General features: G+C 40.5%; 1 protein-coding gene across 9 annotated transcripts in view; it reads right to left on the reverse strand.

Annotated features, from left to right (window-relative positions):
• Window positions 1-3511: 3511 nt before the first annotated feature.
• The window catches only part of Ppp2r2b (protein phosphatase 2 regulatory subunit Bbeta), a 452685-nt gene continuing 437571 nt past the window's right edge, over window positions 3512-18625 (reverse strand). For all 9 annotated transcript variants that reach the window (XM_063232320.1, XM_063232325.1, XM_063232323.1 and 6 more), the window contains 3 exons: window positions 14019-14188; window positions 6240-6331; window positions 3512-4222 (listed from right to left, as the gene is read on the reverse strand). In XM_063232320.1, the coding sequence (XP_063088390.1) occupies window positions 3943-4222; window positions 6240-6331; window positions 14019-14188 (542 nt within the window). In that variant the 3' untranslated portion in view covers window positions 3512-3942. The remainder of the gene's footprint in view (window positions 4223-6239; window positions 6332-14018; window positions 14189-18625) is intronic.

Raw genomic sequence — 18625 nt, forward strand, 5'->3', positions numbered from 1 at the left:
GTAGTGGTGGTGAACCTATGGCACACATGTTGTTTTCTTTTAAGATGAAAGATGCTAATGCATGAATTGTTTTCTAAACTAAAACCTCAGTATTCCGACTTAATTGCAGTGTTGGCATTTTGCAATAAGTAAGTGGGTTCTGGGTTGCAGTTTGGGCACTGGATCTCTAATTAAAGTGTTTGCCATCATTGGCCTACAGTACGCAGTGCAGTAACTTGCCACCCAAGTGTGTGGACTCAGAGCAATAAGCTTTCTAATAGAACCTCGGTACGCAGCAGGTGGCACTGCCCTGGTTTGTGTATACATTCACCCCATGAAACTGCATAATGATGAATTTCTCAGAATGTGTCCCTCTTGAGGCATGGCTGAGTCTGCCCCTTGAGTATTGTAGGTGAATGAATCAATAAATGTGGAATTTGTAGAATAAAGCCTCGCCCTTAAGAAACACTCAAAAGTGTTAGCTACCATCGTCTATAAGACCCAGTATTTTAACAGCTCTGGTGGTCAGATACTTTGAGTTGGAGTTCTGGTTCCATCTCTTACTGGTTGTATATTCTTGGCAAGGTTGATAATTTGAGTCTATTTCTTCATTTGCAGAGTGGCAATAATGACTTCAGGGGTCCAAGTGGATGAATTAATGAAGTGATGCATGGAAAGTGCTAGTACATCCTCAGAGAGTGCTATTGCTGTTGCTGTTTGATGGTGTTTTATCCAATAGAAGAGTGAACTGAGGAGCCAGGCTGGAAGTCTCATCCAACCACAGCTCCTGCTGGACCACAATGAGTGAGGAGGAATTGTCTTGGGCCACATGTAGTATGGTTAATGTATGTAAGTACAAAACTTCCTTTTTAAAACTACTTATTATTCTATCCCAGGTGTGGCAATCCCTAGGCTGCTCAAGGTAAGAGGTAAACTGGTCCCTACTGCCCACTGTCCTGTGTGTAGCCCTCTGCTGAAGGCTGGCGAGAATCTGTTTCTCCTAACTTGTCTTCCTCCACCTGATGAGAAAATATAGTTGTGTGTCAAGGTTCACCTCTTTGAATCATTTATTTTTAAATATCAGGAACCAAATGCCACTTTAGGAAGATTTTAACAGAAGCCCAGAAAGGCTTGGCTTCCCATTCTCCATCCTGGCCGGAGTCCTCTGGTTATAGCCTAATGGTACCTACAGGAGGAAGCAGCACAGCATCCTTAGAACCAAAACAACTGGTGAGAGATGAAATCTGGCAAATCAGCTTTCAGATAGGAGGTCACCAGAGGATTTGCTTCTGGGTGCTGCTAACTATGAAGCCATCCTGAGACTCAAGGAGCTTCAGAATGTAAAATTCTACCTCAGCATTAGGTGAAGAGCTGGAAAGTGATGAAGACAGTGGTTACTGGTGATTGAGGTCTACTTCCAGTGCCTTCCTTCCCTGACCCTGTCTTGCTGTGCACCTTGGGGACCCTTTGTGTGGGTAAAGGAAAGGATAGCAGCTCTTGCTCTGATCTGTCTGGCAAATCCCACACCCTTGTCTCAAGTTGCTCTTCTATGTGTTGAGGCCCCTTGGACTAGTGCGAGGCTGTTTATTTGGAGTCTACAGGTAGACCACAAGAGGGTTGTGGAACCCTTAAACAACGACTAAAATTGTTTCTATATGTATTTCAGGAAACATCGTTAAATCTAATATGTAAAGAACCATGGAGACTATGATGCCTCCAAAGGTATAAATCATCTGCCATTCTGATTTCTCAGGTCCCCAAAGTTTGATAAACATGTTCCTGGTGGTTTATAACATGATTGGAGTAGCACACATATACATGTTTGTTACATGAATGCTATATATTTGATATTAGAAAAAATATTGGCATGTGCCATTGCACAGATATTATTTCTTTGGAGCAAGCTGTCTTACTCTGAAGGAAATGTGAATTATATATATGTTCAGTAAATGCAGTTGTGCAAGGGTGAGTTGATACTTAATATAAGAAACAATGATTTGTAACCCCTTCCCCCCAAATCTGGTACAGTCAAGAAGAGCTGAATCTCAGAGAAGTGGAGAAAAGGCCACCGAGGAAGTGGACAGTATATCTAGGAGCATGACCTTTCTACCTCTCACAATTCTGATTTTCTCAAGTCTGCTTTGAGAATGTTCTCTGTTCTCAATGAGTTCCCACCTCGGTCACTGAGATGCTTTGAGGATAATGGCTTTTATCCTAGGAAAATGAGAAATACAAAGGAAGTCACATCTTCATCCTTGTGCCCCTCAGTGTGAAGAGTTACTCATAAATGTCTTAATGTTCCTGAAGTTGGGTGTACCATATAAAATTGTTATTTCTTAGGTAGTGCTTTCCTTGCCACAAACTAATACTACATGGGTAATTGTTTGACAAGGTGATTTTTTCATTATTTTTCTCCTCCAAAACAAATAACATTGAAAATTCTCAATCTGAAAGAGAAATTTTCTTAAAGTGAAAAACTCTCAACTCAAGCTGCCTCCCACCCACTGATCACAAGTTAGAGAAAATGAGTCATTGAGGCAAATTTGGAGACATACTCAGGCCCAGATTTCTAGATAGTATCCACTTACTCCATAGTCTCCTCTTCAAACCTCTATACCGCTTGAATTGACATAGGGCCTATCCCAGAAGTGTTCCATGCAGAACCTTCTAGAAGTAGCTTTCTAGAGATTTACAGTTTGGATCTTCAACAGGGGTTGGGGTTGATGAACCAAATTTCTTTATTTAAGTGGACTTTGTTCATTCTGATATCCAGTTCTTTTCCACATCTCCATTTTCTGGAGGGAGGGAATGTTCAAGACTGTTTTTCCAGATACATAGTGAGCTTAAAGTGGGCAGAGATGCTTGATTGGATGTGACAAATCAGTGTCTTTATTGAGCACTTTTGTTCTAGGTAGAAGGGAGACTGATGGGTTTTCACTTGTGGTTACCAAAACCAGGAGGAGGGGAGAGGGCTTCATGGGAGACACATCTAAGAACAGAGCAGCCTTTCTCAGAGCCGGGGTGCCTCTGCGTCCAACCGACTACTCCATTGAGAGCCTCAGGCTCTAAGCAACCAGGAGGCAGCCTTTAGAAGTCAATGGAAGAAATAAGCTGGAAAAGGTTGAAGGGAAAAAGCCAAGGGACGTGTAAGTAGAGGATTATATGGAGCCATTTAAAAGGACAAAAAGCAAGAATAACAAAGCAGCAGATGGAATCTGGCCCCGCATGGCCTTGCCAAGGAAATTCTGAGAAGCCCTGTGTAGAAAGGGTTCCCTTTATGTCCCGTGAAGCATTCATGATGTATCCTAGTTGAATTCTCAGGCTGTTTCTATGGCACTTATAAAAATTGAGTATAGCAGGGTTCATGTGTCCCTTCTCTTTCCAGCCTGTGCTCTCTTCTCTGCCTCCTGTAATAAATCTCTGGCTCCAATAAATTGTGAAAAAGAAAATGAGAAAAAAAATTGAGGTGGGAGGGGGAGAGGAGCTCCTGGCTGGTTTTGATGTTTCACAAAACAAAGAATTTCTCCAAGAGTAGAGTAAATGGTGTTTATTTTTTTTGTCAATTTTTCAATCAAATGGAATCGCTTAATTAAAAAAAAAACTTATCTTTCTTTTTAAATACTACAGACAACCTTATTTTACCGCAGCAGACACCTAGAAACAAAACACTGGACCCACCAGAGAAAACTGGGCAATAAAAGCATCAGAAATTCAAGTCAACTATGAGAGAATTACTGTTAGCTGGCAGCTCTCGATTCTAAACAAAGTGGCCCAAGCCTATCGGGTTGATAAAAGTTTCTTAGAACCGGGGAGTTGGGAAAGTTGGACTCCTTTTTAATCCTATTCCAATTGTTTTATGCATAGGGAAATTAAAGTCAATGCATCAAATGAAGACCCAAAGAAACATTTAAAAACTCGTTTGACTAATATTCAGTATGTGAGATTAAGTAATAACTTGTCTTCCTAGTTAACCTTGTCCTGAAATATATATAGGTTATTTGTAGCCGCCACTGCTATAATATTTTCTGAAGGATGCCAAGCTGTATGCAAGATCTTTTTGCTAAAGTCCAGACTGTCGACGCTGATCTCGTCTTTTCTCCGCTTGCCCCCCACGCACACTTTTCGGGGTTTGAGGATAGCCCGGGGTTTGCTGTTTTCCCTCGAGGCCTCAAGCGTCACATCCCGCTTGGTGTTTCGGTCAAACATCCTGAAGAAGTTGTTGTAGGACCCTGTCATGATGACACTGCAGGGTAGAGAGAACATAGGGAGTGACTGAGTGCTAGATAGAAACACAGCAACCTGTCCTCATTGTGTCTTTCTGCAGCAAATGACCCACACCACGGCCGTCTTATGGAACAACAGATTTATTTAAATGAAAAAACAAAACATGTTCTATACTTTGACACTGACTTCCTTTTAAATCACTAAGAGCAGTACATGCTTTGACTGGGTTTGGAAAAAAAAAGATGATGATAGTCCTTCTTGTTATCTATCTTTGTTCATTTGATTCCTTTTGGTTCTTTGGATTCCTGAGTCCAGTTGTAACCATCTTGCTTTACCAGCTTTCCATTAGGATTATGAGATAAGGGTGGTCCTCAGAAAGTAGAGATATTTTTGAAAAGAGCAAAATGTTACACATCTAGAAAGCACAGATGGGGGTTCCCTGCGCTGTCCGACCTCTGGGGGTTCTCTGCATGTGCCCGGTGGGAAATGGGCTGAGAGATGGCACGGTGGCCATGGGCAGCTTCTCCCTTCCCAAGAATAGCTCTAAAATTCAGCCTTTGCAGAAAGCTAATCTACAAAATGGATGTCACGGTCTTAACTCAGGAGGGGCATGAACAAAGTGAAATTTTAAAAGGATTTGCAACCACAAAGCAAGGTTTTGGAATGAATGGTCAGACAGCTTCTACATTTTTACAAGTTCATTCTTGGGAGATTTACAGACAGGAGAGCACTGAGTATGTAAAGCCCTCTAGCAGTGTAGTACTAAATTTCGAATGGTGACATTTTGGGTAGGGTGACATGCAGTGGGGAGGCAGTCCTTGGGTGTGGCATCTGCACATCTCTTCAGGTGCCACTCCAGGGACTTTATCTCATTAAATCTCAGTTCTTCCTCAACTACCAATGGGGATGATGAGAACAATGCTGTTGGATTGGGTTTGGGATGACATAAAAGGACATGGGGTGGAAGTGCCTGGCACATAGTGGATTCCTATTAAGTGTTTTTAAATTATAGCCTAAGATAGAAGGGAAACTGGGGCAATGATAACCAAGATATGTCAATAAATGGCAGCCAGGCATAGTGGTTTGTAGCTGTAAGATATAAGATCACAAGTTTGAGCAATTTAGTGACCCCTGTCTCTAAACAAAAAAAGACCAAAAAGGACTGGAGATGTAGCTTGGATAAGTCCTTGGGTTTAATTTCTAGTACAAATAAGTTATATTAACAATACATAAAAATGGCAGGGTTGGTTTCTTTTCCCAGTAGAGCTTCTGTTCATGCTTTGCTCTCTATCCTACACCAACTAGATAGTGTGACGTGGGACTTTTGGTTTGTGGTGACCCCTTTGCCCAGCTAACCACGTGGTTCATTTGGGTCAGTGGCAGAAAGAGAAAAGGCCCCAAATTGTGAAACAGACAGTTTGTGTTCACTCAAAGTGAAAAAATCTTGCCACCAAAAAAACTCATAAGCTATAAGCACCATTAGTTGTGCCACCTGCATCAGGGTACGAAACCAGCCCTCAGTAGCCTGCACCTAGCTCTCATCTGTATTTGTCAAACTGCAAATGAACTACAGGGAGGTATTATGAAGTATTGTTGAAATCAAAGGCCTTAAAACAGTAATAAATCACTTTGAGGGAATGTGATAAATGAGGCTGAAGAGAATTCAGCTAATGAACCACTGGGGTCTTTGGGCAGGTTTGCACTAACAGCTTTGAGGGATATTTTTTGATCTGGAAAGCTCACTTTGCAGTAATGGACACTGTGCATGCTGGAATTTACTGGGGGTGTGTGTGTGTGTCAGTGGTCTTCATTAGGCATGGTGACCCTGCCCACCCTGAAAGGGACCCAGGGTCTCGTGGCATCCTTCTCTTCTTTGTTGGCCTGACCTCAGGCTCCATCTAGTGACACACAATATATCCAAGCCAGGCCTGGTTTTGATTCCCCTTTGGCTGTAATCTACTTAAGAAAAATTGCCCAGAGCTGCCTCAAGGTGAGAGTGTTTCTGGAAGGTTCCTCAACCTCAGAACCATTCTTACCTGTCGGACCCATTCCACACACACTCAAATTTATCAAAAATGCAGTCATTTTCATAGAGGGAGCACAACTTGCTGCGGAGGTAGTCATGGACCTGGGAGGAAACATCAAGAAGAGCAGTCACCATCTAGAAAGTGAACATTCCTGCCAGCTCCTCCTCTTCTGCCATGAACTGTTCATCTCTGTGTACCTGTGCCTTGAATCAGCTGGATCTGTGGGCAGGACTGGCCCTTCCTAGATGTTAGGGTGGGTAGATGAGCCGATCTATTAGCCAGTGTGCATTAATCCATCTTGGTTACAGGCCTAGCACAAGGCCCAGTAGGGGGCAGAGTCCCATTTTTCTAAGCTGACTTGTACTTAGACATTTAAGAGACCATTATCCAAACTTTTATTCTGTTAATATTTACTCATTGTCCGCTGTGTGCTTGGATATTTGCAGTGAACAAAATATTTTTGTGAAGAGACTCCAACATTGGAGAAAAGACTGTGTAGCCAAATTAATGCATGAGATTATGAAACATAAAGGCATGGAAAAGGCCGTTGGGAGGTCTGGGGGTATTATTTTGTGTAGATTAAGGTGCTGAGGTTTCACTTGATAAGGCACTACAGGGGAGCAGAAGTTTGTTTGGAAAGGGTAAGCCACAATGATATCTTGGGGAAAAGCTTTCCAAGCATGGGGGCAGCATTTGTGAAGGCCCAGAGGTGGGAGTCCTGGAAGAAATATGGTGGAGGCAATAAGTTAGTAGATGACCAGTTCACATAGGCCCTCTATCCTGAGGAGGATGAAGAGACATTGTAGAAAGGATCATTAAGTGTGGTGTATTGGGATAGACTGTAAGAGTAAAAATACTAGGGTGGGGAGACCAGTCATTACTGGCTGACACATGATGGCTTAGACCAGGGGCAGAACAGGGGTAGGATGCATTCAAATTCTAGATGTGGTGAGGGGGAAAGCTGAGAGGAGTTGGGTTAACTCTGAGGTGCAAAGAGAAAAACAGGAATCAAAGATGGGGTCTTTCTCCTGAGAAAGTAGAAAGTGAGAATGCCCTGCTCATTCCTGAGTATGATTATCTGGAGTCATTTCAGCAAGTGCAGTTGCTAGGTAGACACCGGGGAAAGGTGCAGCAGGAGGATGTGGGGTTCTCTTCTGTTTCCATTTTCTAGTGGAAGAAGCAGGAAGGTTACCACCCGAGAGTGGGTAGGGGCATGGCGTGGGGGGAAGCAGGGTGGGACTGCTTGGGGGCACTTGGTATTGGCCATGAATTTTGGATGAGACTGGGCAGGACCATGGGGTGCTTTCCTCCAGCAACACTCAGAAACTCAGGTGCAGATGTAAATAGGCAGATGAATAAGGCTTAGAGGGTAGTGTATACTGGGTTTCATGTTTTGAGAGTAATATTTCCTGAACACACTAGTAAAAAGTGGTAATAATTATGGGTATTTGCAATATGCCAACTGGCTATTAATGGCCCAGTGCTTTATTTATACTACCTTGTTTCATTTCTAAAACCATTTTTTTGATGTAGGTATCATCATTCTTTTTAATGGAGCATGGAGCACAGGAATGGAAAATGATTTGTCTAAGACTGCAACAGGAGAATGAACCCAGTATTCAGGATCTAAAGTGCTACTATCACGCTCCAGCTCATTAGTCTCACCTTAGACAGGGTCTCAGTCTTAGGAGCCAGGACGGTGAGTGCACGTGAGGTCAGAGGAAAAGAGACCGAAGTGGGAGAAGGCAGAGGGATATTACCAAGATGGTGTTTAAGTTTGGATTAAAAAGGGATGGTTCACTCTCCTTCCTCCTACAGATTGACCCCAGGAGCTCTGCTGGATGCTGAGCCTGGAGGCTCTGCTGTGTGCTTAGTATTGCCAGAAGAATGAGGTCAGGTCCATCCTCCGCTACACTGAATGGCTGGAATATTTGAACAGGCTGTCTGAGTTATTTGGCCAGTGTAAGTAGTCCTAACTTTGCAAACTAATTTTCTTCACCTTTAGTCTCACTCTCAGTTTTAAGGTAACTGCTATCATGTTAGGGTAGCAAGAGAATCCACCAACAGTAGAACTTTTGGGAGTGTTAGATCGTTGAGGCCTGACTCCTATCCTCCCAGAGGCTTTTCTACTATAAATTAACTCACTAACCTCTTTCTCCTAAAAGCAGAGAGTGAAAGTTTACAAACATTTCAGTGGTGTGCCCTTTAAGACCTCACTCCATCTGCCCTCTTCTTTATGAGCCTTTATTGATCGCTCACCATCCATCTTTGGCATTTTGTTTCATAGAAACACCACAGGTGTGTACAAGTGTCAAATGTCTGTGCCATGGGAGGGTAGGTGTTTCACAAGTAACCATGTTGCTGAGACTCTTGAAATCTCAAAAGACAAAAATTGGGAAGGATTCAAGGGAAAAGGTAATCTGAATCATTATTTTTCCTTTCCAGCCCATGTTCTGGAAGCCCCTATCTATCTCCATTTGAGGGCATTTAAAGAAAAAGAACACCTAGCTACAAAGATATACTGCATTTATGTTCTGTTGTGGTAAAACAAACTAATCCCCCAAAACTAAGACAAAGCAGAAGGACTTTCTCCACCAAAAAAGAGTAAAACATGCAAAGGCCAAACAGCTGGAGCATGGAGCAAGAGAGCTTTGACCTCATTTTTAAGTCATGCAACTTTTTTTCTCTTTGCTGTGATGCTATTACTTGTGTGTGGGCATCTTAACACTATACCGAGTCTTCCACCAGTTCTGAAGCTCTTGGTTGTGGGAGTCTCTTTTGTAGCTAATGGACTGCTCTTTAGGCTCTGCAGGGAAGTATGCTATTGATTTGTTTTTAAATTCCTGGTATTGTGAAATGTCTCCAGTAAAGGGCCGGATCAGTGGTAGTGAACCCATGGCACGGGTGCTATAGCAGGCTTTCTGTATCGTTGAAAGCTCTAAAAGGTTCACCATCACTGGGCTAGGTACAAACTGAGTATCCGTTACCCAAAATGCTCAGGATCAGAAGTATTTCAGACTTAGGAATATTTGTACATCCATAATGAGCTATCTTGAGAGGAGTCTTAAGTCTAATATGAAATTCACTTGTTTTTCAAGGTGTGTGCACCTTAGAAATGGTCTGAAGTTAATTTTATATAATTTTGTGCATGAAACAAAGTTTGTGGTACATTAGATTAGGCATGGAATTTTCAGTTGTATATCACATAGGTGTTTGAAAAGCTCTGGAATTTGGTGTATTTTGGATTTCAGAATTTTAGATTTAGGATGATGAATCTATAATAAATACTTTAGGTCTTTCACAGCTACTCTGGCAATGTGGCACAAAGTAGCCTTAGACTCTGTAAATGGTTGAGAGTGGTTGGTGCCAATCAAACACCATTTACAAAAATGGATGTGGAGGAACTGGATTTGGCCTGTGAGCTACAACTTGCTGCTGCTGTTCTCTAGGAAAACTTAACAGGAGCGATGTTTACAGCTTCTTATTCATAGATGCATGCTTGCAGACTGTTTATGCATGTGTAAAGATGCACAGTAGTGTATTACTACTCTTCCTGGTCAGCTGTTTCCCATTACAGTGCACAGTATTTTCCAACACTGTTATAGGTACCAACTGAATCAGAGTCTACCATTTTTATATAGTATATTATCACCTTTCATATAGTCTATAAACTTAATGATGTTTCCTTGAGACCTACCATTCTGTGTTAAAATGTTTTGTTATTTCATTTTAATACATGTGCTCTGATACTTGTTTCTTACTATTCCGGAAAGAAGTTATTTCCAAATCTTCTACTAGCTGAACCTGGGATTCAGAATCAGAAACTTAAAATGATTTCTACTTCATGTCACAACTAGCTTGCTGTGTTCTAAAACTAGCTTTGTTCTAAACCTTTCCTTAAAATAAAAGCTCTAATTGCTCTTGCCACAGTATGTCCTAAATCTGCTCTTTCCTCCAGCGGGCTACACCTCTGCAAACACCACCCACATCCGGGTTCCATCTCCCCTTACCCCTCTTGTGTACTGGGCTTGTAACATTGTACATTTGTCTTACACAAGGAAGAGGGCACTAGGTCAGTCCTGTCCTTGGGCTAAACAATGAGTTTGGGATGAGTGAGATAGTGCAGAAGTCTGGGCAGCATTCAGGGGACAAAAGGACTCTAGCATATAGAGGTGCTCCTTGAACCACAGAGTAACAGTGGTGTCTTAACTACATACTGGGCCGTGAATCCTGGCTCTTCCCCTCATCTCCAGTGCCTCTGAGACTATAGCTTGTCCTCATTCTTGTGCCTTCTCTGAACTCTGGCTTCTCCTGTGGCCTCTCCCGTGTCTTCATCTTTGCTCCGTATGTCAAGATAGGGTAGGCGGGCTCTTTGCTGCTCCTGAAAACCATCCTTTTTTCAAGTCCTCACCTCCTTTGAAGTCACACTTTCAAACTGTCCTTCCTGCCACCCGTCCTTTAGGCACTAAAAGTTCTCAGAGGCTGTAGTGATGCAGCTCTGCCATCTCCATCTGTCTTTCATTCTTCCCAGGATTCCTGTGACTCAAACACCCTGGACTCATCATATTCAATAGGTTCTGTCATCGGTTTCCTTGGTTATGGAATAACTTTGTCATCACTATAACTGTGTCTCCTGAGCAAGTCACACTGATGCTACTTTCTACCTTTTTAGTTTATTCCCACTAGTATTTTGATTCTATCAATAGTTCAAATCCATTAACCCAACACCTTTCTCCTGTCCATAATTCACTTTATCACTACCTTAGGTTGTAATTATAATGATAGGCCTCTCACTCTCTTAGCACACACATTTAACCAGCTTTCCTTTCTCTTTTCATTGTACTTGCTTGGAAAACCTCAACTCTGGTGAATCTAACTTTGTGCCCTTTCTTTACCTATACCAGGCAAATGTGGCTGGGAAGAAGCACAGCCATACAGATTGGTGTTTAGATCAGCAGATTAAACTCATGTAGATCCTCAGGCAACCCTATAGCAGTTCCCTTGTCATCATTCTTACTCAAGTGATGATCTTGCTTCTTATTTTACCAAGAAAACAGGAACAATAAGAGCACCTCATGTTCCTGTCACAGAATTTATAACCTGCTGCATCAGGAGCTATATATAGTACTTCCCTTCCCTTGAGAGGTGGATTTCCATCCTCCCATGCAATGGGTTACATCCCTTCTTGGTTTTCTCAAGAACCTTCTCTTTCTATTGTCAGTCTCTCTTTACTGCCTTATTCCCATTAGCCCAAAAACACGCTATAATTTCCTTCAGCTTGTATCCCATTCTAGTGACTAACCTAGTTCTGTTCTCATTCAGACCAAATTTTGTTGAAAGAGCTGTCTGTCTGTCTGTTCCATCCTCTCTGCCTCTTAAGCCCACTTCATTCAGGTAAGCATTTCCCATACTCCACTTACATTTCCATTAAGATTACTGGTAATCTCCATATTACTAAATCCAACGCTCAGTTCTTAGTTCTTTTGTGTTCAACTTGGCACCAGCATGTGACAACTGGGTGATTTCTTCCAGCCCAAGATATTTCTTTCATTTGGCTTCTTGGACATTCCTTTCAGTTTCCCTTGTACCTCACTTGCCATTTTGTGGCTCCAGTATTTCTTGCTAAATATCTTCATAACTCAGTTTGTAAGTGCTGGGGTTCCAGAGCCCAATTCTTGAACTCCTCTCTAGTATTCTCATTGTCCGGGGAAGTCTTTGAGTCCTAAGGCTGTAAGGGGCCTCTATGTACTCATGAGTATCAAATTTATATCTTGAGACTAGAGAAATTTGCTGATCTATGTGGCACCTCTGTATGAATGTTTAATTGCCTTGATATGTGAAAAGCCAAACTCATTTCCTCATTTAAATAAAATGGCAGTTCCACTCCCTTAATTATTCAGGATTAAAACCTTGGGATGACCTTTGGTGCTTTTTTTCCTTTTACATTACACATCAAATGTCCTCAGATCCTAATGGTTTTACCATGGAAATATATCAAGAATACAGTCACTTCTACTACTAACACCCTCATCTAGCTACTATCAATTTTTTTCTAGAATATTGCAATTACTTTTAAAACTATGATTCCTAGCTTATATCTCTTCTATGGCTTCCCTCAACCCTTCTGGCATAATTAGTGATTTAAGAATTTTAAAAATCAAAAAAACTCTGTGATTAAAATGTTTTGAAATTAGTGGTAATGGTTCTACAACTTTGTGAATTACTAAAAACCCATGATGCTGTACACTTTGTAAAGGTGTCCATTATGATATATGAAGTATATCTCAAGGGAACAAATATGTCAAGTCTCACTGTCTAGAATTATCTTACCCAGCTTCATTTACCTTTTTAAAAATTTTATTTTAAAGATGGTAAATCAAAACATAACAAAACAGAACAAAGCTGATCAGAAGAAAACAATGTAAGTGACATAGCTTTCAAAGCAAGAAAATAGATTATCACTAGCTACTTGTTTTTTTCTAAATAAAGTTGTCCATATCTTCATACACAATGAATTCATACAAAACAAAATAGTATTAAACTGATCAGAACAGAATTATGAAGGCATTGTAGGCCTTCAAAACCAGACAATAGGAAAATCAATAATGGCTGACATACTGTCTCTTGTTCTCTTCAAAACAGCTGTCCTTACCTTCGTGTATGTTGAAATTAAACAGTACAAAACAGACTAACATCATTCTGAACAACGAATAATGGCAGTACTGGGTTTCACAGCATGATGATACAGAATCAGCAATGCATACCATAATGTCTCTTTTCCTTCACAGTCTGCTTCTTTTATCTAATGTAAGATTTTAGGATAGGACCGGTGTATCTCTGTCCCTTGATCTTTGCTTCCACTTTACGCTTACCTGGAGTTAGCGTCTTTAGATCTTTTCTACCTCAGTCTGGTCTTCTGCATTCAACTAAACCATTCTAAAACAATGCCCTTCCCTTTTCCCCCGTTGTCAGCTTTTCTAACACCATCTACCTAATGCTTAGATCAAATCTGCCATGCAGTGTTCTTGATTCCTCTTCCCTCCATATTCAATAGGTAGGCAAATCTCCCTCTCCTGGGCTGGCAGGTCATCATGCAGCCCAAATCACCACCATCTCCTATCCTTTGGTCTATCTGTCAAAGTGTCCATGTGAAGTGCACAAAAATCTCTATGTCATTCATATGCATAAAACCTGGTTATGGATCTCCTTTGTATTCAGCCAAAGATAGAATAATCTACATTATCATAATCTGCCTCTCCAAGCTCATCTTCTACCCTTATGTTCAATATTCAAGGTAAACTTTCTCAGTACAACCCCACTTCTCTCTTACTGTTTTAAGAACATGCTTTTTCTGACTAGGTCATGGTATCAAGACTTAGCTAAAGGCTCCTTTCTTCACTTTTCTCAATGGGTCAGTGTCCCGGTGTTCCTGCAGAACGAGCACCATTCCTTGCAAAACTGTACACTCAATTCCTTGTTCATCATGCAAGTTTTTCATCAGAGGTCAGGTCCATAAAGTAGGACCACGCTTGTCTTGCTCACTCGATCTATGTTCTCATTCCATGTTTGCAGTCCATACGGTGAATTCTAGCTTCTCTATGACTAAACCCTTAGTTTACATCCTATGGCACATGCAGCCTGCACCATTTTATTGACTATGTCACACTATGTGCATAGTGTGTACACACTATGTACTGCCTTTTATTCTGCCACATTGCAAACCTGTGCAGGCAGAAGCGTTCCTAAAAGCACACAAAGGGAGTATCTGGGGTGGGTGGCATTGTGTACCTGGTAAGTCTCGATGGGGCGGTTTTCCATGTTGAGATCCCAGACTTTCACGGTCAGATAGTCCCTGGTCATGATATACCTCCCACTGTGGCTGAACTTCACATCCGAAATCGAAGAGATGATTTCAGAGAAAAACGATCGGTTGCTTGGATCTTCCGGCTCTTCAAAAACTGCAAAACAAAAGCAAAACAGGATGAACTTCTCACATCTTCATCAGTGAGCTCTGCTATGTTTGGGTCAGCCAGAAAGCCAACTGTAGAGTCTGATGCAGTAGGGCTGGCTAGTGTCTGCAGGCTGTAAGCAAGTTGCTAGTAGAGACCACCAGCTCCGTGAAGCAGAAAAGGTTGTGGCTAGTGTCACAATCCTTTCTTTTGGAAGGATCACATGGGACCTACCCATGTGCAGAACTGGGACTACTTCAAGTTGCTGATTGATACACCTAACTCTGTTTCACATTTCCTCTGGTCTCTGGTATCACCTCATAACTATAAACGTGGAATCATCTTAGATGCTTAAATGTTTCTATTTTATAGGTTAACCGAGATATAAATGTACTTATCTTAATTGTACAATTCAGTGGCTTTTTATTAGCACATATTCATGCAGCCATCACCACGATTTAAATTCAGAATATTTTCACCAATCTCCTCCAAAAATGCCTCCATAACTATTGGCAGTTACTCTATTATGCAGTCTCAGCAAACATGAAATCTACTTTCTACTTGTTATGCTAGAAATTTCACATAAATGGGAATCATTTATGCCCAGTCATTGCGGTCAACTATGCCTGGCTTCTTTCATTTAGCATATTTTCAAGTGGCATCCACATATCTGTATTTTATTCTTTTTATGACTGGCTAATATTTCATTGCATGGATCTCTCATGTTTTGTTTATCCATTCATCAGCTGGTGAACATTTGTGTTATTTTCACTTTTTAGGTGGTATGTATAATGTTGCTATGAATATTCATGTAGTTTTTTATAGACATGTTATTTCTCTTGGATATTAGCATTTCATGTAGAACTCTGCTCCTTAACTACCTTGAGCTGAAGGTCAAAATTGCATTTACTTGTTGTGTGACCTTGGCCAACGTGTTTCTCTGTGACCTAGGTGTCTTCATGGTAGACTGTCGCTGTAGTATCTTCTGTGGAAACTGTCTGCTTGATCTGATTTCTGGGCTCTCACTATCTTTCTCCCTAGCTCCAGATTTCCACTGACAGGATGGAGGGCATGACTCCTCAGTATGGTATGGAAGCCCATCACAAAGTGAACTCTGACTTAGGTTGGGTGTACAGAACATGTCTTGCCCATTCCCATTCCTGTGTGCTGTCTGATTATTCCTTCTAAGTTCTCCTCAATTTCTATACCTCATCAATTACATATATCTCCCTCCAAATCTTTTCTTTTCTCTGGAGCTCTAGCATATATGGTCAGGCCATTTATTTAGTATTTGCTTAGGTACAGGTAATATCATTATTTATCACATGATTATTTAGCAGTTTGAATTCTTATGTCTTCAATAGGATGTGAGACTAATACAATGTGAGATTCTTTAGGGCAGGGTTTTGTTTTACTTATCTTTGTATGGAAAATCTTATACACAAATGTTCAATAAACATCTGTTACTTGATTGGAACCAAAGTCAGATAATGAGTTTTGCCTTCTGGAGTCTTAGCATGCATTAGGTTGAACCATATGCATTTGCTGATACTCAATTATTTTTGACCTATAAAAATGGCAATTGCATATGGTTCAACCTACTAAAGGCTTGCTTTTTATCATGATTTTAGGCTGAGCTAACATTGGCCTGCAGGCTGCTGAGTTAACTCAAACTCCAAGGCTTCCTTGGAACCTGATCCATGCATTGTCAGTAATCAGTGACTGGTAGAAAGCCTAAGTGTGAGTTCCCTTTCAAGTCATGCTGAACTAAACCCAAAGCCAAAGCAATGATAATTTTCACAGAGCCACTTAAGAAAACAAACCCCCTAATCAATAAGAAATGAGCTTGAGAATTAGAAAACTTATTGTGACAAAAAATAGGGTTTATTAGAGTTTCTGACCCAACATTTGGATCTTTGCCCTAATTTAATCAAGTATTAGTATAGGCCTCTGGCTTCTGCTTGGTTCTTTGTAACTGAAGACTTAGAAAAGAAAAATTTCACATGCGTTTCAACTCAGAAAGAGTCCTGGGAACTGGGGATAGTGGTAAAGGGAGGAGCCCCCAAGGCTTGGTAGCCTCTTCGTGGCCTCCACCTGCAGAGACAGCAGGAGGTAGGGAGGAGGAAGCCTTGGCGCATCGCACGGTGGAGCCAGTCAGCTCCATTCCCAGCACTGACCGGCCGTGCACATTTGATTTACTGCTCTCGCTTCAGTGTTCCCTGTTGCAAAGTAGGGATTCACTTTGCTTGGCACATTAGCATGATACCCAGCTGGTCCTTGATAACATCCAGCCACCACTTTGATTGTTAACATGTGCCACTTCTGTATTGACTAGTCCTAGCTCGGTCATCAAAACCCTTGAGAATGTGGGACCGAGGGTACAGAGCCTGAGTGCTGTTTAAAAGACAAAGCATGATGACAAAGAGATCCTTTACAAGGGTTTTTGTCTTTAGTTCAAGTTTGTTTTTGAAAGGACAGAATTGTATTTGCTTATGGTACTTTTCAGTTTTATGCATAGGAATGTCTTTCCCAAATTCTTGGCATATTGGAAAGTCAGAGTAGCAGCACTTAAAGCCTCAGAATGATACCCCAACAAGGAGGAGGTGAAATGAAAGAGATGCTTTTTCATCAACCTCTAGTCCTTGTGCAGTGCTGCTTGGCACAGGACCAATGGCAGGGTCTGGAGAACTTAGCAGCACAGTTTATGGCCCTTTTGTGAATATTCAAGTTCTGATGTCAACTACATGAACTCTTTCCATTCTTTCATCAGCATTTAATAGTGTCAGTAATTACTGTTAATGTGAAGCTTTGTAATATTCTCGGGGCCCTGTGATTTGCACATTTTATCTCATTTAATCCTTGCCGCAGTCTCTAAAGTGGGAACAATGATTCCTTGTTTTATATCTATGGGATGTTAAGGCACAGAGAGATTCTGTAACCTGCCCAGGGACACACAGTGTCTTTGTTCTTAATCATGATGCAGTCTACCTTGTACTGGGCACAGGACCTTGCTGAACAATCATTTTATTTTTTAAAAAATTTTATTTAAAGAAAGAAAGAAGGGAAAAAATAGAAAAAATGAGGAAAAAAATAGAATATAGAATTCAAAAAATTAATATCATAAAATCACTACTTGACACATTACGTATTGTTATCTTAACAATAGGTGTTAAAGTTACAAAATCAAAGCATAAAAAGTGGCTAGACACTCAAACATTGATAGTGCACACTCTTCTGTTCAGTGATCCAACAGAAATTTAGTAATTTATGGTCATCTATCTTACACACTATACATACCATTATATCAGAGCACTTTCCTTCCCTTTCACTTTTATAATATCTATTATATTTTTGGGATACCATTATTCACTCAGTTATTTTTTTATATACTAGAGAGATGATGTGATATTTACTAATGTGAGTCTTGTTTATTTCACCAATGAGGATAGTCTCAAGTTGCCTGTATTTACCTATAAAGGTCTCAAGATCATCCTTTTTATAGCTGAGTAGTATTCCATTGCATAAAAATACCACATTTTTTTCTTTTTTTTTTTTTTTTTTTTTTTTATTTAAGAGGAAAAAGAGAAAAACACAAAACAAACCAAAGCGGCGTAAGGGTACACGCAATACAGAACTACAAAACAAAACAAAACAAAACAAAACAAAAAACCATAACAGTAAGAAATTACCTGCTAGTAGATTACACACTATTTTCTTGAAAATAGTTCCTCAAATCACAGTATCAAAGAACACAAGGTGGACATTCAAACAGGGAGACTGCAAACAGCTGTGTTCAATGTTCCAAAAACATTGATAAAGTCAGCTATTTAACACCCCCAAACACACTTGCTGTTATATCCGTTAGAGCTCCTTTTCTTTTTTTTTTTTCCCTCTCTTTTTTACAACAAAATTTACACATCTTGGATTTTATTACTCCTTAGTGCTTATTACTTTCTTTGGGGGGGGGGGAAGAATACAGTCAAATATGGCAAAACAAAGCTGTCAGTCAATACCAAGGATAGACGTAGCACATGGTGTAGAACAGAGTACAAGTTTATCAACAATGGTTATCAACGTTGTCCCTTGTTTCCTTAAAAAGAATTGTCTATCTTATTAGATATTATAAAGTTGGACAAAACAGTAGAGAACAAGACCAATAAAACTCAGGCATTGTAAACATTACAGGACTTCCAAAGAAGACAATAGTCAAACCAGAATGGGTATCTTAGTGAATCTTATTGTCTTCAAAGTAGTTGCCTATGTCTTCAAACTTGATACTATCATATAGAATGGAACAGAGTCTAATCAGTCAAAACAAGATTGTGGGAGTACTACAGGACTTCAAAACAAGTTAATAGGGAATCGAAAAGAGTTACTATTTATATATCCTAATTTTTTTGAATTTTTTCTTTAATTAAGACAAACATAAGAAATGACTAAATAATT

The sequence above is a fragment of the Cavia porcellus genome, unplaced genomic scaffold (assembly GCF_034190915.1).
Source record: "Cavia porcellus strain 051 isolate PalLab524CR breed Dunkin Hartley unplaced genomic scaffold, mCavPor4.1 scaffold_21, whole genome shotgun sequence".
NCBI lineage: Eukaryota > Metazoa > Chordata > Mammalia > Rodentia > Caviidae > Cavia > Cavia porcellus.